Raw genomic sequence first — 23,780 nt, 5'->3', positions numbered from 1 at the left:
ACCAATCTTCCTCTTCTTTTTTTTTCTCTTCTTCTTCTTCTCCCCAAAGTCCGCTAGTACCTAGTTGTATATTCTAGTTGTACGTACCTCTGGTTGTGCTGTGTGGGATGCTGCCTCAGCACGGCCTGATGAGCGGTGCCATATCCGTGCCCAGGATCCTAACCAGGGAAACCTTGAGCCACCGAAGCAGAGTGCATGAACTTAACCACTTGGCCACAGGGCTGGCCCCTGTAATCTTTTTTTGTAAGGAAATTATTTGCAAATTAACCTCAATTTAATAAATCTTCCAATGACTCCAACTGATTTCTGTTTTTGGTATTGTTTTTAGAGTTTTTCTTCTTCTTCAACTTATTTTTGTTGTGTAGAATATTGTACTTTAACTGTTGTAATAGTCCCAGAAGAAGAATAGATATTCATTTGATTTGCTGTTAGAGACTTGTAATTTTGTTTTCTCAAATTTGTTACTGACACTGATAAGATTAGTTAAATGTGGATCATCAAATCAAACGTAAGAGCGGGTCTAGTTCTTAGAGTATAGGCATTTGTTTTCTTTGTTCCTTCTATCTGAGGAGAAGGAGGTGAGCTAAACAAACAAACAAACAAATGAAATAAAGCAAAAAAGGAGCAATTTTTAGCCCATGAGCTTGGAAAAATGAGATTAGGTGGTTAACCTAGAAACTAGAGTCAGCAGTGGAAGAGACTTTTAGGGAAATTGCATGGAAGTGCAGGGTGGTTGGTGGCATCAAATGATAAGAGTGTTTTTGAATAAGAGATCATTTGCCTGTTCAGACTTCCCAGAACTCACTTAACTGGATTACCTGTTGGTGTCATCGTTGCGAACTGTACAGAGGTATTTTTATCAGTCAGAAGGTTGGATAGTCAGAATATCAGTGAGTGAGGTCCATTTTGATGAGGATCAGTATTATAATGTAGATCTTATAGGTGAATCATTGTTTTCTTTTGAGAGATCTGAAGCCTCTTCAATCAGACTTCTATTTATTCTTGGAAAGAATTCTTGGAAAGATGTGCAGAGCTATTTGAGAGATTGTCATCATCTGATATCTGATAATCATGGAATTTGTTCACCGAAGACTAGAATTAAGAGTCATGATAAGTTAGAGCAACATTAACTTTTAAAAAACCAAACAAACATGCCTTTGGAGTTATTTAACAGTTTTAAGGAACTTCAATATTATGGAAAAAAATTAGTTATTATTGTTTGGGGAAGGAACTTAATTCTGATGCTTTACTGGTGTCCCATAATACTCTATAGTACAAAGCGATAGTTTTTAGAGGGCTGAAGAACTAATAGGGATGAAGGCTCATATTTGGATCATGAGCCTCTTTTAGTATTCCTTATATAGATGCTTTTGTTTCTCATATAAAATAAAGAAAAACCTTTTACTGGGAAAAAGTAAAAATTCATATGTAGTAGAAAGATTGCCAAAAGCATGTAGTATGTAAATCAAAATGAAAAACTTTAGGGTTTATAATAATTTTTCAAAGGCAGCTAAAAAATTGATGCCTGGACATAGGTAGAATTCTTTCGAAGTAGTTTTCATAAAAATCAGAAAAATGGTTCCCTCTTGTTGGGGACATTGACTGGAAGGGACACGATAACTTTCTGGGATGATAGCAATATTATCTTGATAGGGGTGTGGATGTTATAGGTTATGAAAAATAAACAGTAATAAATAAAAAGTAACAAAACAGCTCATGCAATTTACATATTCCAGTGATATTTTTGATTGACAGGAACCGCCTTAGTGAGATACCTGATGAAAAGTTTCGATTATACAAATTAAAGATGATGGAAAAGATGGAAAAATATCTTCGTTCCAGCAAGTGTAGGCGACAGTATGTATTGTTTATTTTATTTCCGTTAATAACATGGACTTATGGATGGTGCTCTTTTAAGAAAAATGTTTTCCAAAATAATTAGAAGTATTTAGAATCAGTATTTTGTTGGTTTTACATATGTTCTGACATTTAAGTCAACTTTCTTTATGCCTTAATAAACTGAAGCCAAATATTGAAGTCTCAGGTGAATCAGTGATAAGTTCACTTCATTATTTTCAGCAGTGAATTTAAGATATACGTTTTTGTTCTTTTATTTAATTTTAAATTTTCTCTTGGGTAGAATCATCTTGTCTCATTTTGAAGATAAACAACTACGAAAGGCCTCCGTGGGCATTATGGGAACTGAAAATTGCTGTGATAATTGCAGGTCCAGGTAAAGATTTCTGCTTCTAGATGGACATTCTAAAAGTCTTTTTTTCTCTTCCCTTTCAAATCATTTTTAATTGAATTTTCGTTGAGATATATGTACTGCAGTTTTTTAAAACAAAATAATGAATTTATTTAAATAGAAGACAAAGCAAACAATATTAGAGTATTTTGCTTTATAAATAGATAAATCAGTAAAATGGTAGACCTAAATCTAACATCAATATCAATATCAATAGTTCATATCAATATCAATAGTTCATATCAATATCAATATCAATAGTTACACTAAATGTAAATGGTCTAAAAAATCCATTTAAAGGCAGACATTGTTAGAACTGGTTTAAAAATATGACCCAACTACATGCTGTTCATAAAAAATCCACTATAGGTATAATTATATAGGTAGATTAGAAATAAAAGGATAAAAACTATATGCCATGAAAACACTAATCAAAAGAAAGATGGAATTGTTATTTTAATATCAGACAATGGAGACTTTGGAGAAAGAATATTACCAGGGATAAAGAAAGATGATACAGGATGATGAAAAGGTCACTTTACCAATGTATCAGTCAGGATTCTCTAGAGAAAAACACGCACACATATGTATTTACACACAAACACACAGATAGACAAAGAGATTGATTTTAAGGAATTGGCTCATGCAATTGTGGGAGTTGGCAAGTCTGAAATCTGTAGGGCAAGCTGGCAGGCTGGAAAGTGAGGCAGGATTTCTATGTTAACAGTCTTGAGTCATAATTCCTTGTTCTCCAGTAAACCTCAGTCTTTGCTCTTTAAGGCCTTCATCTGGTTAGATGAGACTCACTTGCATTATCAAGGGTTTTCTCCTTTACTTAAAGTCAACTGATTGTAAATGTTAATACCATCTACAAAATACCTTTGTAGCAACATCTAGATTAGTGTTTGACCAAACAGCTGGGTACCACAGCCTAGCCAAGTTGACACATAAACTTAGCCATCACATCCAAGAACACATAATCCTAAGTGTGTATATACTTAGCAAAAGAACTGACAAAATTGAAAAGAGAAATAGAGAAGTCCACAGTTATAGTTGGTGACTTCAACATCTTCTCTCAGTAATGAATAGAACTAGTAGACGTAAAATCGTAAGAAGATAGAAGAAACGAGCAGAACTATCAACAAACTGGATCTAATTGCCTTTAATGGAACACTCCACCCAACCATAGCAGAATACACATTCTTTCCAGGTGTAGATAGAACATTCACAAACATAGACCATAATCTGGGTCATAAATAAACCTTAATAAATTTAAGAGAATTGTGTTCATACACAGTATGTTTTCTGACTGTAATGGAATTAAACTAGAAATCAGTAACAGAAAGATAACAGGAAAGTGTCCAAACACTGGAAAATTAAATAACATACTATTAAATAATCCAGGAGTCAAACAGAAAGTCTCAGGGTAAATCAGAAAATATTTTGAACTGGTTGAAATGAAGATATAAAATATATGGGATGCAGCTAAAACAATACTGAGAGGGAGATAGAGAATGTTAAATCCTTATGATATAAGAAAGGTTTCAAATTAGTAATTAAGCTTCTACCTTAAGAAGCAAATAAAACCAAAGTAAACTAAAAAGAAGCAGAAGGAAAGAAATAATAAAGAGCATACATCAACAAAATAGAACACAGAAAAACAACAGAGAAAAACAATGAACTCAAAAGCTCACTCTTTGAAAAGGTCAATAAAATTTATAGAAACTTCTAACAAGAAAAAAAGAGAGGAGACACAGATTACCAGTATCAGGAACAAAAGAGGGAGTTCACTACAGGCCCATCAAACTTTAAAAGGGTAATAAGGAAACGCTATGAATGACTCAGTGCAGGTATATTCAATAATTTAGATGAAATGGACCAATTCCTCGATAACCTCAAACTAACAAAACTCACCCACAATGAAATAGATAACGTGAATAGTCCTACAACTGAAAAAGAGATTGGATCCTTGTTAAAAATCTGTGAAAACAAAATTCTTTAGCCCAAATGTTTTCAATGGCAAATTCTACCAAACATTTAAAAGAAAAATAACACCAGTTCTACAGTATGATTCCATTTATATGATATTCTCTCTCAAACATAAGGCAATACCATAGGGAAGAAGAAAAGATAAGTGGTTGCTGGAGGTTAGAGGGAGGGGGAGGGTATGATTATAGAGGAATAGCACCAGGGAGTATTTTGCAGTGATGGATTTCTTGTGTGTCCTGATTGTGGTGGTGGAAGCTGATTATGGTGGTCATTAGATGAATCTGTGCTTATGAATCTGTGGATGTGTTTGAATTTGTAGAACTTTATACACACACAAACACACGCACAGACATACAATCAATTTAACTTTATATTAATTAAAAAAATAGAAACAAATGATATACCTAGTTGAGCTAACCATATACCTAGGTGTGGTAGCTGTATTCCTGTTATACAAAGGAAGTGTTATTAGGGATGGAGATGTACTTTATGCAGTGATAAATGGTTCCTTTTCCAAGAGGACAGAATTCTCTGTGCATCTTAAAAAAAATGTCCAACAAATCTATAAAGCACAGTTGACAGAACAACTTGAAGAAATCAACAAATCTGTCATCAAAATAGAAGAGTTTGGTATAATTTTTAGTTGTCAGTAGGTTAAACTGTCAAAAAATTAGTAAGCTGTAGAAAATTTGGTCAGTATGGTAACAAATTTCATTTATCAGACACGTAGTATATAGAACCTTGTATGAGGTGGTTAGAGCACTGTGTCTCAAACACTTTTACTTCATGACCTACATAGCTTATGACAGTACCTGTATAGCACACGCAGCAAATTGAATCTTTTTTTTTGCGGGGGGGAAGATTGGCCCTGAGCTAACTACTGCCAGTCCTCCTCCTTTTGCTGAGGAAGCCTGGCCCTTAGCTAACATCTGTGCCCAGCTTCCTCTACTTTATATGTGGGACGCCTACCACAGCATGGCGTGCCAAGCGGTGCCATGTCCGCATCCGGGATCCAAACTGGCGAACCCCGGGCCACCGAGAAGCAAAACGTGCGAACTTAACCGCTGCACCACCGGGCCGGCCCCCTTCAGCTAATTGAATTTTAGAGACCACTTCTCAAACATACATGGAGTATTTACAAAAATTGGCTGTGTATTAGAACAGGGGTTGGCAAACCATGGCCCGTGGACCCGGCCACTTGCTGCCTGTTTTTTTCAATACTTTTCTTGGAATGCAGCCATGCCCTTTAGTTTATGTATTATCTCTGGCTGTTTTTACAAAATTGAGCCGAGTAGTTGTGACACAGAGACCATAAGCCCACAAAGTCCAAACTGTCTACTCTCTAGCCCTTTATAAAAAAGTTTTTGAACCTCTGTACCAGACTGTAGCATGTTTCTAAAGTTTTCAGTGTATTGGTATCAAACACGGCACATTTTCTGACCAGAATGCAATTGAGTTAGAAGTAAATAAGAGGATAAACAAAAAATTCTCATTCATTTGGAAATTAAAAACAGCACTTTTAAATAACTCATCAAAGGAAAAAAACCTGAAATTAAAACATTGTTAGAACTTAGTGATAATTATAATAATATACATTAAAACTTGTAAGATGCAGCATAGGTGGTATCTTCTGGGAATTTGGTAGCTAAGAAAATTAACGAGCTAAGTATCATACTAAAGAAGTTAGAATAGGAGAATAAACGTAAACATAGTCCTTCTTTCCACAAACATGTAATTATATCTGGAATACGGAATATAATCTTATTACTATTTCAAAGACATTTATTATAAAGAAAGCAATCAAATTAGGTAGTTGAACTGTACTGATTGATTTTCTCTAAGGAGTCCTTTTGTTCTTACCTTGCTTTAAAAAATTCTCACTTTTATTAATGGTAATTTTAAAACTACCTGAAGGATGGCTTAGGATTTTAACATCTAAATGGACTTAAAGGAAAAGTTTGTGATCTTTCTATCATGTTTTACACTCATTAGAGCTTAACAACTTATTGCATAGGAGATTTAAGAACTCTTTTTATTTTTGCAACAAACTTTTTCTTCCAACAAAACCTAACACAGAAGTTTGATATTTATGTAACGTAAGTGGAGCCCTTTGAGATGTAATCCTGCACTCTCCTTGCTTTAACTTCTTTTATGGTCCAAGGTACCTCCCATAAAATTTGGGTTCAAGGGCACCAGGGTTGAGAACCGTCAATATAACATACCTGTGATACTATATTATAGTTTATCTTTCATGTTTTATATGCTTCACCAGCTCTTGGCTGTGAGGAACTTTATTTGTAGCTTCTGAAGCACTTGGTATATTTAAGATATTTTTTTACTTGCCTAATTATCACATCGGACTTTTTCATTTTTAAAGGTACATGCCTTGGCTAAACTTTCTTCCATATTATTTTTATTTAGATTGGATCATTGCTTTTTCATTGATGACTCAGATGATGCAGCCCAGGACTTTGGTCCACAAGCACTCCAGCTGTTATCTGCTGTGAACATCTTAGGAGAAAAGTTTGGAATTGGGGTTCCAATTTTATTTCTCCAAGGATCCGTAAGTATATCTGTGAATAACCTTCATACTTGAGAGTTTTGCTGTATTACGATTGTGGCTTTGGCTTTAGATGAGTTCTTAGAAACTGGGAGTCATATTAAGTTCCTAGTTAAGCACTGCATTCATTACTTTTGACAAAACCTGTGCGTATCACAGCTACCGCCGTTTTCATATTTCAGGCTGATGTTCAGCTTTGCATTTCAGCCTGGAAGCATTCTGTTAGTTTATTGCATTCAGTTGGATGAATCCCTAGACTGGTCTTTCTTAGAATAATTAAGAAAAGTTAACTTTCATGTGTCAAGGGACAAGTAGAACAAAATTATATGTTTCGGTGCCCTGGAAAGTAGTCAGTTCTTTGAGCAAAACTTTGATTTCAGTGATTATTTATAAATGTCTAAGTTCAATAACAATATTTGGTGTTATATTTTTTCTTTCCCTCTATTCTGTTTCTTCTCAGAAGTATTTAAAATTCCAGGCCACCTTTTTTTTCTTTTTGCTTTATCAACAAATAAATAGTCAATTCAGCTATTTTTTTTGAGTAATTAGTGTGCCAGCATTATGCTAACAATTGTAGGTACAATATGAATAAGTCGTGACTGTCAACAGTGAAAGAACTTTTTCTGTAGTTCTTTTGTTTATATGATTTTATTCCTGATTTAGAAGTCTATAAAGCAAAACTAAATATTGCATATTGATATTACTTGAATAAATCAAAAGTGGGAGATAGAATCCTTTGCATACTTGTATATTTGTTAAAAATATACTTAAAAGTAGAGATTAAAAGTCTCACTTTATGTGTAGAATTTTTTTAAATAATTTAGGTAAGCATTGATTTGTTAAATACTCGAATGCTTCTTGTACATATTTATTTTCTGAGTTTTTGTTTAGAAAGAGACATATTAAAGTTGTGAAATATTTTTAATGAAATATGTTGGAGACATGCTAACTTTTCAGGTACTGGTATTTTTAGATTCTGAATGGAGTTTAAAATTTTGTTTTTAAATCACAAGTTTGATTAGAAATTTAATAATAATGTTGCCTAAGGAACTTGGTTTTAGCTGCTATGATTTTTGCTATTTTTTTATAGAAATAATTTAAGTTGCAAGGGATAGGTTAAATATAAATGAGATCTATGAAAGTTTCTTCTGTCTCTGTTGTCTTCAAAACCTGTGTATCTCGTTGAATGTATGCTTTATAAAAATTATTCTTATTTTAATTTAGTGTAATCCAGCAGTATCCAGTATCAACAAATAAGTGTAAGTGGGCTCCTAGAGGGATCAGATTTCACCTATTATTTGAAAACCAAGTCATACCACTTATACTGACAGCCTCTTCTGGGAGTCCTCAAATTAAGAAGTTTATTCTTTGTGAAATTTTATACTACCCTTGCTAGGTAAAGGTGTAAAACTTTTTAAAAAGTACCACTTAACGAAAATTTGTAGACATTAACTACAGTGAAAATAAGGCAAGTTTTTTTTTCCCTTCCTTGCAGTGATCTTGGTATCTACTGGGATATTGTTTTAAAAATTATAATTGCAGTTCTTTTGGGAATTTAGTAAATCGTCCACCTTAACTAATTTAGGAAAAATTAATATCTTTGTAGATCATTTTGATCTAAAAGATGATAAATGTTTTAAACTGTGAACTCTTGGAGTTTATTTGTACATATATATGACAAGTATAATTTCAGCAGCACACGATTCACCTTTCTTACACAAGATTTGTCTACGTAGTATAAACGATTATGCAGCCCATCCAGGTATTTGTGAATGGAGTTTAAAATTTTGTTTTTAAAGCGCAAGTTTAGTTGGAAATTAAATAGTAGAAATGTTGCCTAAGAAGCTTTGTTTTAGCTGTCTAAACAGCTCACCACATAAATATCTTTAAACACCTTGTGTGAATACTTGATAAGGTACACAATTATCTTAATTTTATAGATTAGAAAACAGAAACACAGTTCATTAATTTGCATAACCAGGAGATTAAGTGAAGCCTCTTTGTTGATCACATTATCAAAGTGCTAAACCTTGTCATGGCTCCAGAATTAGATAACACTTTTGATAAAAGATGCTTTGACTATAGGCAGCCATTGGAAAACTATTGGAAGTTTTAATCACCCTTTATAATTTTCAAACTAAGAGAAAAGGGTTATCCATTTAATTTTCTGGATAAGCTGTTTTAACTGATTGAAATATATTCCCAGAGATAATTATTGTTACTTTATCTTTTGGTTTTATTTTGCACATGGAATAACAGCTCCAGCAATGACCCTTTTTTTTTGCTGAGGAAGATTCACCGTGAGCTAACATCTGTTGCCAGTCTTCTGCTTTTTTAGCTTGAGGAAGATAAGCCCTGAGCTAACATCCCATGTCAGTTTTCCTCTATTTTGTATGTGGGTTGCTGTCACAGCATGGCTGATGAGTGGTGTAGGTCTGCACATGGGATCCAAAGCCACATACCTGGGCTGCTGAAGCAGAGCATGCGGAACTTAACCACTAGGCCTCGGGGTCAGTGCCAAGCAATGACTTTCTTAAGCCCTGAAAGTGGTAGCTGTGAGCTTCTTTGGCCTGTAGGAACTGGGAAAGAGTCAAAAGAAAAAAAACCCAAAACAAGCTGTTTACATTTTAACTAATTTAATTAAACTAACTAACTAAAATGAAAATAGCTCATTTTGTACTTTAAGAACATAGGGCGGGTCATTTAACTTGCTGGGACTCAGTGTCAGCCGCTGTAAAATAAGGTGGAAGGGTTAAATAGTCTTTTTTCTCTAAGAGTCCTTACTTCTATGGGATACACTCAACAAGGGAAATTATCTCATTCTTTTCCTTTAAAAGTCAGCTTGGAAAAATAAGGGACACCAAAATGACATATTAAGGAATATGGAAACCTACTAATTGATGGTATTAGTATTAGAGTATTAGAGTAAAGGGAGCTGACTGGCTAGAGTACACGACCCAAAGTGTCACTTTCTGATAAAAGCACAATCTTTGCAGCACTGTCTGATAGAGGAAACAAACAAACTTGCCACTTCTCTGAATTAACTTATCTTTAAAAATCATAATTGCTTTTTGTGGGAATTCCTTCTACTGGGAGTGCCACATTCCCCTCCACCCTTCTTCTCTCATTCCATCTCTGAATGCCAAAATCGACCACATCTCCCACACTAGAAAGCTCTAGTGATAACTTCACAAAGACTTCTCTAATTCCCCAGCTATTAACAAGCACTCTCTCTTCAGAACTTCAATAATACTTTGTATCTATTCATATGCCCCTTATCTCTTTCTATGCTACACTATACTTATTTCCTCCTGCGTAACACCTTCCGTGATGATAAGTCTCATCTAATTCAGCTTACCAATCACTTTGTGCCAGAATCAGCATAAGCAGGAAGCTTTCCTGACAACTATTCTAGTGCTTTTTCTATTTATTGTGCTGTTCACATGCAGTTTTAAATTCATAAATTCGTATTTTTAGGTTGCATGATAGAGAGATGCTAGAATGCAGATTCGTGATTGGTAAGAGATTGTGTGTAAAACTGTGCCCTCCTTAAAACCAATGCCCACGTTCCTGTATCCTCTCTAGGTTTCTCATCCTAGTCACTTGTACTCCATCAGTGGGTTAACCTGGAAAATTCAGTTAACTGGAACACTTAAGCAGTTAATGGAGGATGCCTTGCTCAGAGTGACACATTTGTTGTTGAAAATCCTTATTGTATTCTGTTTTTTAAAAAATGTTGCTTGGTTAGTTTGGATTTCTTGTTGAAAAGGGAATGTGATTCCTTTAAAACAAAAGTGCCCTATATCAAAGAACAGAGATATTTCATTCTGTGCATGGTGATTGCCATGGAAACAAGACAATGTAAATTTATTCACATGGTATACAGTATTCACAAAGATGCTTGATCCTGAGGGCAAGGAACAATTCCTCCCTGCTGCTTAGAAAAAATCTCATTGCATCATTCTAGTAAATGTGTTCATTCACTTCAGGGTTTTTTCTGCTTATGAAAGGCAAGGCTAGAGGAATAATTTTTCATATTCAGATTGCTAGTAAGTACTAGATAGGCAATTTAATACCTTTGGTATTAGTAGTTTACAAGTAATAGACTCTCCTACTACAAAGGTAAGCCCCTAGCTGATGTAGAGTGCCATTACGAGTGTTCCAAGGAAAACTGACTAGATACTAAGTCATGGTTTTGCTTTTAGCTTAAGAAATTCAGGTTGAGTTAAAGGGTCAGCTGTTAACTAAAAAAAAGAAAGTTAAATTTTTTTTGAGGAAGATTAGCCCTGAGCTGATATCTGCTGCCAATCCTTCTCTCTCTCTCTCTTTTTTTTTTTTTGCTGAGGAAGATTAGCCCTGAGCTAACATCTGTGCCCATCTTCCTCTACTTTATATGTGGGACACCTGCCACAGCATGGCTTGATAAGCGATACATAGGTCAATGCCTGGGATGCAAACTGGTGAATCCCGGACCTCTGAAGCAGAGCTCACGAACTTTACTGCTGTGCCACTGGGCCAGCCCAAAAAAGAGTTAATATTGTTGAGCCAGGCTCTGCCCTGGTTACTCAGTCTTTACACCATCACCAAGAGATAGAAACTATTATTATGCTTGTATAGCAGCTGAGGAAATAGAAGCACAGATAAATAACTTGTCCAGAGTCAAAAAGCTAGTAAGTACCAGAACTGTGACTTGAACCCAGGTAATCTAACTTGAGAGCCTGCAGTCAATATATATGTGTATGTGTGTATATCTGCAAGTATATCGGCGTCTGTGTGTGCCTGCATGCACGTGTGTGTGTGTGCATGGTATAGTAATAAAAAATTAGAACTAGTAGTCTGAGGCCTGTGTTCTAGTCCTAGCTCAAGGACCTTAGCATACCACATAATATCTTGAGTCTCTGGTTATTTATTAGCAATATGATAAAAAGTTGCTAAGTAGATCAAGGAGCTCCAATTTTCCTTCCAGCTCTGAAATTCTATGATGTTTGATTTTAAACATTCTTCTCAAATCGACCCAAAGTTGATAGCCTAGGCTGGGTTTGTTAACAAGGAAAAAGGTACCACATTATATCTGGGTGTTTCTATTTCTCTAAGTCTTGTTCTAATAAAATTTTTGTAAATATAATCATCATGATACTAAAGCTCATTACTTAGCTATTTTAGTGAAAAGGACTCTATTTTTAAGATTTAATAGATTGTTACAGACTCTGTTAACTAAACCTATCAGCAGCCTCGTTTTAAGCCCAGTATCTAGGCACTGATGTGTCTCTGATGGCAATGTATCCTAATTTATTCTAATTTCATCCTAGATTCCTTTGTGTGAGGGATCGGCCATATTTAGGCTATTTCACTTGTATTCACATTTTTAACATTCCCAAAAGAGAAACTTGTAACCATAACATTCTCATCAGTTCAATAAAACCAATAGGTTCATGATAGAGAGCGTACAGTGCCTGAGTTACGTCTGCTGGAACTCATCCTGTATATTCTTTTGATTTTGATCTCTGGATTTTTATATGCGTTGATTGTTAAGCCTTCATTAGGGTATAGACGAAATATAAAAAAGGTTAAATTACAGGCTGTGCCTGTTTCTGATATTTTAGATTTCATTTTATATTGAAATTTTTAGAATACAGTAACTGCTTGCCATATTCAAGAGATGAATGTTTTTGAAACATTAATATAGCCTAAAATACAGCAGTTATATTAAAAAGCTCATAATTACTCTAGCTAATTGAAACAGAAAGGTATTTATTACTGAGTATTAAATAGCTTATAGTATTGTTGATGAGATGATACTACAAAGTAGGCCACCATGGAGCCGCGGCCTCTTCCGTCATCAAGAAGCTGTCTGTCATTTGGGAAGCTGCCACTACAGCATCCACCCCCAGCTGCACTGAATAAGGGCTGTAACAATCAGGAAGTTCTACTTCTGCTTGCTCTGGGAACCACCCCGCGCCTTCTCTAATCTCTCTCAGCAAAGTGGATGATGCCTCTTGATACTTAGGAACTAGGAGTTTTATGCCAGATTCTTTGCTAACACTTTCTCCTGAAAAGAAAACACCTCCACAGTCAAGTGTATCTGCAAAAATACCACTTTCTTCTTATAGATGTCATGTAAAAAATGCTTCTGACTAGTGAGACTTAAATCATATTCAGAACCCAGCTGAAAGGAAGTTTGACAAATAGGGTTTGTAACTTCCCAGATTCTCTGGTAGAAGAAGTCACAGAGGATGAAGGTTAGAATGACCCTGGAATTACAGTCTACAGTGTTCACCACAAATACATTAGACAGGAACAATTTTCCATAAAGCCCTGTGTTCATATACTACTACATACATACATTTGAAAGTAGTATTTAAGTGCGTAGGATGAAGGAAAGAAGTAGTAAGAGGACCAAGTGAATGGAAAAGTACTTTATAGAGAGTGAAGGTGGGGAGAGATGTCTCTATTAGCGGATGAGAGAATCGCGTGTGGCAGACTAGCTTCCCCAACATTTCTAGAACTCGATGGCTATGAAGTCTCTCGTATGAATCCTCTCTTCACTTAGGAAAATATACCTCAAAAGCATCAACTGTTTAGCATGCGCCTGGCTTTCCTGCTATATCTCAGTGAAGCCGCTAATCAGAAACGGTGAAGTAAACTTTGCGGTGCTTTATGAACAAGGCACAGTGAAAACAGCCATGCAGTGGAAATCTCGGGTCGTTGCACTGCACTCCCTGATTTCTAGCTCTCAGGTCACACTGCCTTTTACCACCCGTGCTTCTAGTCTCCAGCTGTAGATTATGATCACTGTTTTCTAGCAATGATGTGGGTATGTTAGTAAAAGGTCTAAATAGCGGAGGTTAACTATTCCAAACATATCCAGACTCTACATTGGGAAATACATGTGAATTATATGTGAATTTCCTGTCATTATTTAAAACACAAAAGGAACACTATTTTGGTTATATATTTATTTGTGTCAAGTAATCAGAGCAAGCAGGATGGGTATAAAAATTTTGTAGGTTTTTAAAGCTGAAATTTAGTGTTAAATCCAAAGAATCAGTAGATGGTTTTGTGTTTTACTTACCTGTTTAATTAAATAAGCATTTTTAGATAATGATTTTATTCCTAATTTCAGAATTCCAAGCGTCTCGCAGATAAATATCGCAGTCACAGTTTCTTTGGCACTGGCAAGGACCAAACAAGGGCGTGGTGGAGGGCTCTTTCCCGTCAGCTCATAACTGAGGGATTCTTGGTCGAAGTGCCTGGGAAAGAAAAGTTTATAAAGATTTGCACCCTTACAAAAAAGGTAAGTGATGTGGAAGTCTACGTATTGGATTTAGTTTTTCTTGCTATGCGTTAAGAGATTCTTCTTGCCTTCGATAGGGTAGAAATTGGCTTGATAAAGCCAAAAGAGGATCCCCTCAGAGGCTTATCCTTGAAGCTAATGAAGAGCTGCGTCCAAGGAGGTTTCTTCTACCGAGGTTCATTTTTCAGTTTTTTTTTAAACTTCTGGGTTTTTTGTTGTTTAAGTGATTCAAATTATACCAATTTACAGGTGCCATACAGGTAAAATGAGTAAAGATTTTGTTTTTGTATACATCCTTTAGTCAGTTTAGGAGTGTGGGTCAGTGGGAGAAAGATAAATCGAGAAGACTTTCTTGGTTAGTAGGAAGTAGTTGAGTATAGTATTTAGAAAGCTGCTTTCTCATTGATTCAAGGAGCAGCATTGAGATCAATGTTGAAGGATCCATATACCGTGTTTCCTTCTGTGTGCCGAAGGTGGGTGCGGAATACACTTGTTGCCTACTCTTTAGTACTTTTACATGTTATCAGTCATTTATCAATTTTTTCTTTTTTTAAATCGAGATATAATTGACGTATAAGTTTGTGTAAGTTTGAAGTGTACATGTTGCTTTGATGCATTTGTATATTGCAATATGGTTGCTGTAGTAGTGTTAGCCAACACGTCTATCATATCACATAATTAAGATCTAGTCTCTTAGCAAGTTTTAAGTTTATAATGGAGCATTGTTTTCTGTAATCGCTAGGTTGTGCATTAGATTACATTAGATTATCAGTTTTTCTTTCTTTTTTTTCTTTTGAGGAAGGTTGGCAGCCAACGTCTACTGCTAATCCTCCTCTTTTTGCTGAGGGAGACTGGCCCTGAGCTACCATCTGTGCCCATCTTCCTCTACTTTATATGTGGGTCGCCGGGCAAGGCATGACTTGACAAGTGGTGAGCAGGTCCACACCTGGGATCCGAACTGGCAAATCCTGGGCCGCCGAAGCAGAATGTATGAACTTAGCTGCTGCGCCACTGGACCGGCCCCCAGTTTTTCTTTTAAATTTGAACTTTCCAGAGCTTTTTCTGGAAAAAAAAAAACCCCAATTTTAAGAATCATCAGTTCTAAAAGAGTAATGTAATCTTATCTGCCTTTCTAAGAGTGGAGATAGGATGATTCATGTGTTAATTACATTTGAATATTTGAGATAATTTAATTTTGTTATTTTTCAGTTCTAAAACTGTATCTTCAGACACTGGACAGCATTCCTCTAGTCAAGTACCAACTGAATTAACTGCAGAGAAGAAGGTTTGTTTTTATTAGAGAGATGGTTTTTATTTATTTCATTCTTTATTGATACAATTCTTATTTTAGAATTTTATATTTTAATTTCCCTCCTAATAAAGAGGAAAATGCCATATATAACAAAACGTAAAATTTGGAAGGAGATGTGACATGAACAGAATAAAATATGTGATATATGATTTCTGAAGTTAATAGCACAGTTAGAAGTACTTGAGAAAGTAACTTATTTTGATTCTTTTAAGCCTATTTTATAGCTCATTTGGCTTGCTTTTTTTTTTTTTTTTTTACATATTGTGATACGTAGAGTATGGAAAAGTATTCCTGATTCCTAAATGTTCTCGTTAAAATTATACACACATACATGGACAAGCACATACACACATACTTCCTTGCTGTGGTTTGAGATCGTAGGTAAGTATTACAGATTAAACACTTACCCATAGGCAGGCTTCAGCTAATTAGAACACTGGGGTATTAGACAAATATGCTGAATTAAATTTTCTAGTGAACTTTCTCTGCTTTCTTCAAGTGTGCAGAATGTAATGGAATCATTTTTGTAACTTTGGCTCTTGCTGTGTCTCAAAGAATTCTTTTGATCACATATTCTCTATAGATCTGGGGGCAATGGGACGTTGTGTTGCATTTCTAACTGCCTTTAGAACCCTAGAAGCTGATAATTCAAGAGCCTATTTTCAGGTGATTTGTTTGATGACTTGGTTAGTCAGAGGAAAAATTGTCTTCGTGATATTTTGTATTTTATTTTCTTCATATATAAAAGTTTTTTGAAACTTCTAATTTTCTTATAACGGATCTTTGTATGTTTAAAAGCAGGCTAACTTGGAGAAGATGTATTCTTATAAAGCATTTGATAAAATTTCTTCTGGGAGTAACATTCCTAAAAAAAGGTACAAAGTTCAAAATTTTTCTTTTCTATGTATACTTTATCAGCACTTTTTTCCTTTCTTTCCTAAAGATAAAGGTCTGTCAGATGTTGGGCTATTTCACTGGCAGAAGAAGTTAAAGCATAAGCCTCCAGTGTTGTAATTATTACAGCAGGCCTATAAAATGATAGTATTAACATTAATTTAATAGTTAACACTTTTTGGGTATTATTGTTTGCCAGGCTCTATGCTAAATACTAAGCATTTTATATGTAATATCTCATTTAATTCTTACAACAACATATGAGTTAGCTACTATTATTTATCCCCATTTTACAGTTGAAGATACCAAAGGTTAAGAAGTTAACTAACTTCTTCAAGAGCATGTGGTTAATGGCAGAGCTAGGTTTCAGGTTTATAATTGTCAACCTCTACCATCTAAACACTAATTATCTTTGTATGAAATATATATTCCCACCCCATTTTTTTTAAGAAAAGATTTTATGGCATCATAAAATGGTGGATAGTAGAGTTGGTAAGGATAAAGGTAATGCACCTATTGTACTTTTAAGCTTAATATTTGACTTGCTGACTTAATGAAGTGTGGCGAATGTATAGAATTACGGAAGGTCTGAAGACGGAGAATTTGAAAAACTTGTCGGGGCCTGTAGACAGAGCAAGTGACTGTGTTTACATACATATCAGATGAGCGAAATGAGTGTGCTCTAATACTGTTATTCACTTTCTAATGGCTTTATTATTTAGATAGGCAATACTACTTTGGATCCAACAAAAACATTGATCACAATATGTCTCCCACCCAAAAGAATTTCTTTTTGTTCGGGTATGTGGTGTCTGATTACTATGTTTTAGGTAAACAAAGAGTTTAAAGAGTGTACAAAACAATATATCCATTCAATATGCTGGAGCATTTCTTCATTTAAACTTTTCTCTGTTTTTACTGGGTGTCCTCTTTGTGCCAGGTCCTAGTCTAGGCGTTGAGATTCAGTAGAGAATAATAGAGACATAGTCACTGGCCCTCCGAGAGTTTATGCTCTAGTGGGATATAGAAATAAGGGAACATAAAATTACCATCCAGTGATATCACACTTTGGAAACACATAGAGGCTTTAGGAGGCTTCCCGGAAGTGACACTTGAAGCTTAAGTAGAAGCTAGTCAGATGAAGTGAGGGGAGTTTTCTAAGCAGAGGAATGGACCACATACTGAAACCTGAAGGCAAGAGAATGTCTGATATGATAGAGGAACTCAGTAGTGTGACTGGAGATTACCTGGTACAAGGAGGCAAAAAAGTGGTAAAATTTAAGACGAGAGAATTAAATGGGGACCAGAATATCAAGTTCCTTTCAAACACTCGGCTTGATCATGAAGGCAGTTAGGAGCTAAGGAAGGGTTTTAAGCAGAACAGTGACATGATCAAGTTTATGATTGAGAACAGAGGTTGACAAACATTTTCTGTAAAGGATCAGGTAGTAAATATTTTAGGTTTTGAGGGCCATGTGGTCTTTGTCTCAACTACTCAACTTTGCCCTTATAGCCTCAAAACAGCGTAGATGGTATATAAATGAATGAGTGTGGCTATGTTCCAATAAAGCTTTATTTATGGACACTGAAATTTGAATTTCATATAATTTTCACATGTCACAAAATGTTCTTCTTTTGATTTTTTTTTTTAACTGTTAAAAAATGTAAAAAGCCAGTCTTGGCTTACAGTCCTTACCAGAACAGATGGATTTGGCCCATGCACCCTAGGGTGCCAACCTTTGATTGATGACTCTGCTATGGAGGGAATGGATTGTAGGAGGATCAGAGTTGTAGAGACATAAATAAGGAGGCTATTGTGGTAGTATTTGCAAGAGATGATGGTGGCTTAGACAAGAGAAGTTGCAGTGGGCGTGGAAAGAAATAGATTTGTAACATATTTAGGAGATAGAATTGTTAGGAATTGGTGGTTAAAAAGATAGGTGGGTTAAGGGAAATGGAAGATTTGAAGCTGACTCTTAGGTTTCTGTTGTTGATTGCGGGTGGGCATACTGTCATGCCCTTCATTAGGCAACATAAGAGGAAGACAAATTTGAGAGGTTGGATATGCAGGGGATGAGGTTAAAATTAGGAGTTTAGTGATACACATACTGAGTTTGAAATACCTGTGGAGTGCTCCAGGAGTTAACTTTAATATATGAGCTTAGCGTACAGAAATGAGAAGGATGCTTACATATCAATAACTTATTTTAAAATTCATTTGAGTTTTCATTAAAATAATACGTGTACGTGGTTTAAAAAGTCAATTGGTACTTAAAGGCTTATAACAAAGCACACCAGTCCACACCCTTCCCAAATACACTTTGTTCTGTTCTGTAGAAGCAGTCACCCTCAAACCTTCCAGCTGGTTTCTCTGATATTTGCCTTCATATTTCTAAGTGACACGTTTGGATTACTGTTTTTTGACATAACAGTTTTAGAAATTTTCTGTTTATGCCTTATCATGGTAGATTAGGGCTTATCTCCCATATCACCTCCCCTCATTTCCCCTCTTTCAATCCCTCCACCTCAACATAATTATATTTCAAGTTTGGTCATAGTAATAATTTCCTTTTACATTATTAATATCAAATATTATATGCTGCTAAGCCAAACTGTGTTATCATGGCCACCACTACCTTAATTTTACCTGGTGTTAATAATTGTCTTTTTGTTTTCTGTGCTTGGTTTTTAGTGTTCCCGTAATAATTTTTCTTTTCTCCTGTTTTCTGTCTTTTTTTTTTCTTTTCTTGGTTTTTTAGTGTTCCTATTACTAATTTTTATTTTCTCCTATTTTTAATCTCTTTTTGCTTGTTTTCTCTCTTGGAGAGTTCCTTGACTTTATATCCCCTCCCATTTAGTGAAATTTTAATTTTAGTGTTCAAATTTTTAGTTTCTGAGAGCTCTTTCTCATTCTCTTTTGTTTCTTTAGTAACATGTGGCAATCTTTTCTTGTTTCATGGATATACTACCTCCACTTATCTCTTTGATGATATTCATCGTAGTTATTTTGAGCTTTTCTTTTGTGCACTTTTAATAGCATTCATAGGCAAAACATTTTCTATTAAATGTTTTCCACATATATTTCTGATTCAGGGATGTGTTACCCAGAATTTTGCCAGTATATATGATAACAAAATTTGTCTGTGAAATAATTTAAAATACCATTTTGTAAATTGTACATTAGTATAAAGATTTCCGTAAATACTAACATGAAGGTTAATTTAATTATACGACTTAAAACAAATGTATAATTGTCTTGAGTAACCTGGTGTTACTAATTCTTTGAACTGGAGTTATCTTTCCCCTGGTTCAAATCTATTTATTTTGGTGAACGGATTTGGTAATGGTGAAAACAAAATCTTACTTTACACTACAGATTTTGAATTCTTGCAACAGAGAAATTTATAAACATTTCTTAAATAGCAAGCATGTTCTCCCCCCTTTCTCCCTAAAAAAAAGCAGGAATTTATTTAAATTAGTCATCTTTTATAGGCTATTTTATGCAATTTCATTTTTATGACTTTTTCTATTTATAATTATTTATCCATGAACATGCCTCTGTAGAAATTGGTTTTCTATGTAGTTTGATACCTGGCACCTTTCATACCATGTTGTTTGCCAGTTAGGTGTTTTTTGTCTTTCAAAATGTGAAATTACTCCTTTTGGCTTATTTTTCTTTGATTTTGAAGAAAATTGTGAATAATTTGGTTAATCCCATGCTAATGTTCCTCACCAACCAAAAACTAGTGATATCACATTAAGAATCATAGAGTGTATTCCTTTTGGTTAAGAAAGCTATCTTCAGTATATATAAGGAATATTTTCTTTCAAAGCATTTGGTTGAGGATGAGGATGGGGCAAATACCCTTCTTAAGTATGCCAATTTTGTGATAAACTCAAATTACAGTTTTAACTTTACCATTATAATGAATTTGTTTGATCCAGAATGTTTAAAATCTAGGCTGTCATATAAGTAACAAATTGCCTTGCTGGGACTTCAAAGAATAAATGTTAGTGTTGACTTGGAAAGATATTCTTGTTCTGAGGGTGAAATAAAGGTGAACTAGGGGAAAGAAAAGCCTTTATTATTTATTTTCTTTTAAATATTTTAGCGTCATGTTGGAATCACCAAGAAAATCTTACACGTCCTCAGAACTTGTTATTTCAGCTCAAGAGCAAGAGTCTCAGGTATGGCTTTTGTAAAAAGACAGTTTCTGAGAGGATGGTTATAATTCTATGCATGCTTCAATTCTGTTGCCAGTATTTTAAAAATTGTTCTTTAGCTAAGACTCCGAGATAAAGTTCAGTTTATTTTCATCCTAAGGGAAAAATGTAATGTCTGAAGCTCTAAAAATAAAGGACTGGATTTTTCTAAGTACGTTTAAAAAATATTGAGTTGTTTCTTTGTTTTTTTGTTCAGACTCTGTTATACGGTGAATTGGTAGAAGCTAGGCAGAAACGTGCCCATAACATGGACGTTCCTCCAGCTATCCTTGCAACAAATAAGATACTGTTGGATATGGCCAAAATGAGGTAAACCATCTATTTGTATATGTTCTAGCTTATTTTCTTCTAACATAATAGGTTTGTAAAATATATCATTGTGATAATAAGCCTATGGCGTCAACTGTTGCATGTGAGGGGACTCGCAGATCTCCCAGGCTGCTAGAAGTGATCTCTTCGGTGAGCTTTAGTCCCACGTTTCCACATGAATGAAAACCAGCTGTTGTCAGCAGTCAGATCCGGGATATATAAAATCTAACTCGTTATCCAGCCCTCCCTACATGCGTTTCGTGCAAACACTAAAACTCTTCTTTCTGAGTTTCTTATTTTTGTTCTCAGTCACGCATGTTTAAAACCCCTGGTATCATTTTCACTCCTCTAACATATATCCCCTTCTTCCTCTTATTTAAATAGTTTTTAGGTTTTTTATTTAAATATTCCATGTGTGTCTGCCTATGCCATCCTCCCTCTTTTTAGTGACACCATTTAGTTCAGACCATTACCCTTGGAGTATTGCAAAAGCCTCTCAACCAGTCACTCTTTCCTCGGTCTCTCTCTGTCTCATCTGATATGTGAGCACCAAATTAATCTCCTACATCGTGTACTTCTGCTTAACTAGTTTCCCATTGTGTAGCTTCTTTAGCTTCCACTTCAAGGCCCTCCATTTGTGGACTTAAACCTACTTTTCCATCTAAGTCACGGGATCTTGAATGGCTTATCTTACCTAGATTGTTTACCATTTGTTAAAGACCCTTTTGCACTTTCCATATGCTTATTTACAGTGTTGTTTCTGCCTTATAGTTTCCTCAATTCCTCAAAACTCCTGTTAAGAAATCCTTCAAGATCTAGCTTTATGATTGTTTTCTCCCTGAAGTCTTCCATGTTCTTATCAGCAAAGTAATTCCTCTCTGGAATTTATGAAGGACTTTCAAATGAAAATTCTACAAATGCGTCTATGGCATTTCCACACATGCTTTATTTATGTTTTCGTTATTATTCATGTACATGTGTTATATCTTCTAGATTTTGAACTCTGTGAATAAAGATAGTATGTTTCTCACCTCTTTGTATCTTCCAAAGCACTGAGCACAGCAACCTGTCAATTCTAGGTGGTCAATAAATATTTAGAAGGAATTATTCCAAAGAATAGTTGCCTGGTAATTGTATTCTTCTTTTATGCTTCCTTTTAAAAAATTGTTTCTGTCACTAAATTTCATCTGAGAGATGTTACTTTACTGCAGAATTTTCTAATGATACTACATAGTGCTTATATCTTACAATAACTGTTTCATTGAAAAATAAATATTCTAAGACCACACTTAAATATTCAGAGAAGATATTTAAAAGAAAAGGAGTAATCATTAGATTGGCAGCTATTTTAGAAAGAAGACATCATACAGCCTTTTGGATATTGGACACAGTAAGAAATACTGCATTAAAAGCCTAAAGTAGTTAGCAGGTTTACTGTAACAGGTAAACACTTTGTAAATAATGAATGAGACTTTATTCTGAGAGTTTCTTAGGCTCTTAGTTCTCCTCAGTTAGAGCCTCATAGTTTTTCTTTTCATATCTATAAAAATGAGATCAATAATAGAGTAAAACATGAGGTGTTAGCCTGTTTGTTTATGATTACGGCCTGTTTTCCAGTTAGTACTGTGTTTTTGGGGTGGTGGTATTTTTATTCACAGATTACTAAAACAGCAAATCTTTAAAGAGTGGAAAGCAAAGAAAAACATTATAAAACAGGATTAGCTGTATTATGCATTGTTTTTGGTTGTTGGAAAAAATATACGTTTATTGAGCATCAGTATGAAGACGAATGTCAGCTGTGTTGCTGGAGTGATAGTATTTCAGTGCTTTCTTGCCCCTTTTTTTCTATGACAGACCTACTACGGTTGAAAATGTGAAAAGGATCGACGGTGTTTCTGAAGGCAAAGCTACTATGTTGGCCCCTCTGTTGGAAGTCATCAAACATTTCAGTCAAACAAATAGTATTCAGGTAAAATACTATGGTTTGCAGGAACTTTGAGAGAATACACACATTTTTTGACCATTTCAAAACACCCTCCAAAAGCAACATTTTTTGCCTTTATTTTCATTTCCACACCAGACACTTAGAAAATGAATTCAGATTGTTTCTGCAGCAAATCAGTTATAAAAACACGTTAGTTACATAGTTCTTAAGATGATAATGAAGTAGTTGTCCATTTTTATTTCTATTACTATTTTTTCCTGTTTTGTTGAGAGGTTTCGTTTTTAAATTTGAGTGAGTACTGTATTTTAGGCTGATAAATTCTAACTTTTACTTTCAAATGTAGGTAAAAGTTAAAGCTGCAAAGTTATCCTTGCTGTTAGTTGATAAGGAAGCCCAGCCACTTTGTTTTTCTCATTGTTTGTCGTATTCCCTAATTACCTTAGCCCTTCCACTCATGCTACCATTTGATGTTAAGTAGATTCCATGTTATTCTCTTCAGTCTTAAGAGTGTTTTCTTCATATCCTTTTATTACTTCTTGCTTCACCATAAATGACCATTTCTACAAGGATTGTTTGGATTTGCTTCTTCAGCTCCACAGGCAGACTGCACTGTCCTGTGTACTCCAGCACAGAGGGTAAGGCAGGGTGAAGTGGTAGAGAGACTGCTGGACTCGGAGTCAGGGATCAGGATTTTGATTCTGCCATAGTTGACCTGGTGAACCCGAACATGTTCTGTAACATCTTTGGGTCTCCATTTCCTCCCTCACACAATGAAAATGTCCTTCCCCATATCAAAGAAACAACAGATAAATCAGAAAGATAAAAGATAGGGGATGTGTATACAAAGTTGGAAGAGTTAAAAATATACAAGGCAGTATTGTTTTTATTTCTGAGAAGCTTCTGTAAGCTGTGAACAGACCCATCCCACTTTAGAAAAGTCATTCTCTAACTCTCAGTAGAAAACTCTTCTGCTTTTTGTATGTAGCATTTCCCTCTTTTGATGTA

The 23,780-nt window shown here is 35.0% G+C and overlaps 1 protein-coding gene across 11 annotated transcripts in view; it reads left to right on the top strand.

Annotated features, from left to right (window-relative positions):
* WRN (WRN RecQ like helicase) overlaps nucleotides 1-23,780 on the top strand; it is a 123,751-nt gene that overhangs the window by 80,098 nt on the left and 19,873 nt on the right. For 9 of the 11 annotated variants that reach the window (XR_006520832.2, XR_006520834.2, XM_070499637.1 and 6 more), the window contains 10 exons: nucleotides 1,756-1,857; nucleotides 2,141-2,233; nucleotides 6,659-6,800; nucleotides 13,921-14,091; nucleotides 14,169-14,266; nucleotides 15,301-15,376; nucleotides 16,202-16,278; nucleotides 20,410-20,485; nucleotides 20,718-20,830; nucleotides 22,685-22,799. Coding sequence is in view for 9 of the 11 variants with exons in the window: in XM_070499637.1 (XP_070355738.1) it covers nucleotides 1,756-1,857; nucleotides 2,141-2,233; nucleotides 6,659-6,800; nucleotides 13,921-14,091; nucleotides 14,169-14,266; nucleotides 15,301-15,376; nucleotides 16,202-16,278; nucleotides 20,410-20,485; nucleotides 20,718-20,830; nucleotides 22,685-22,799 (1,063 nt within the window). In the remaining 2 variants the exon portion in view is untranslated. The remainder of the gene's footprint in view (nucleotides 1-1,755; nucleotides 1,858-2,140; nucleotides 2,234-6,658; nucleotides 6,801-13,920; nucleotides 14,092-14,168; nucleotides 14,267-15,300; nucleotides 15,377-16,201; nucleotides 16,279-20,409; nucleotides 20,486-20,717; nucleotides 20,831-22,684; nucleotides 22,800-23,780) is intronic. The other 2 variants (XM_070499634.1, XM_070499632.1) reach the window with 1 other exon arrangement.

This window comes from Equus asinus, chromosome 27 (genome assembly GCF_041296235.1).
Source record: "Equus asinus isolate D_3611 breed Donkey chromosome 27, EquAss-T2T_v2, whole genome shotgun sequence".
Classification (NCBI taxonomy): domain Eukaryota; kingdom Metazoa; phylum Chordata; class Mammalia; order Perissodactyla; family Equidae; genus Equus; species Equus asinus.
Note: the sequence above shows the minus strand (reverse complement) of the source record. Positions and strands in the feature narration are given on the sequence as shown.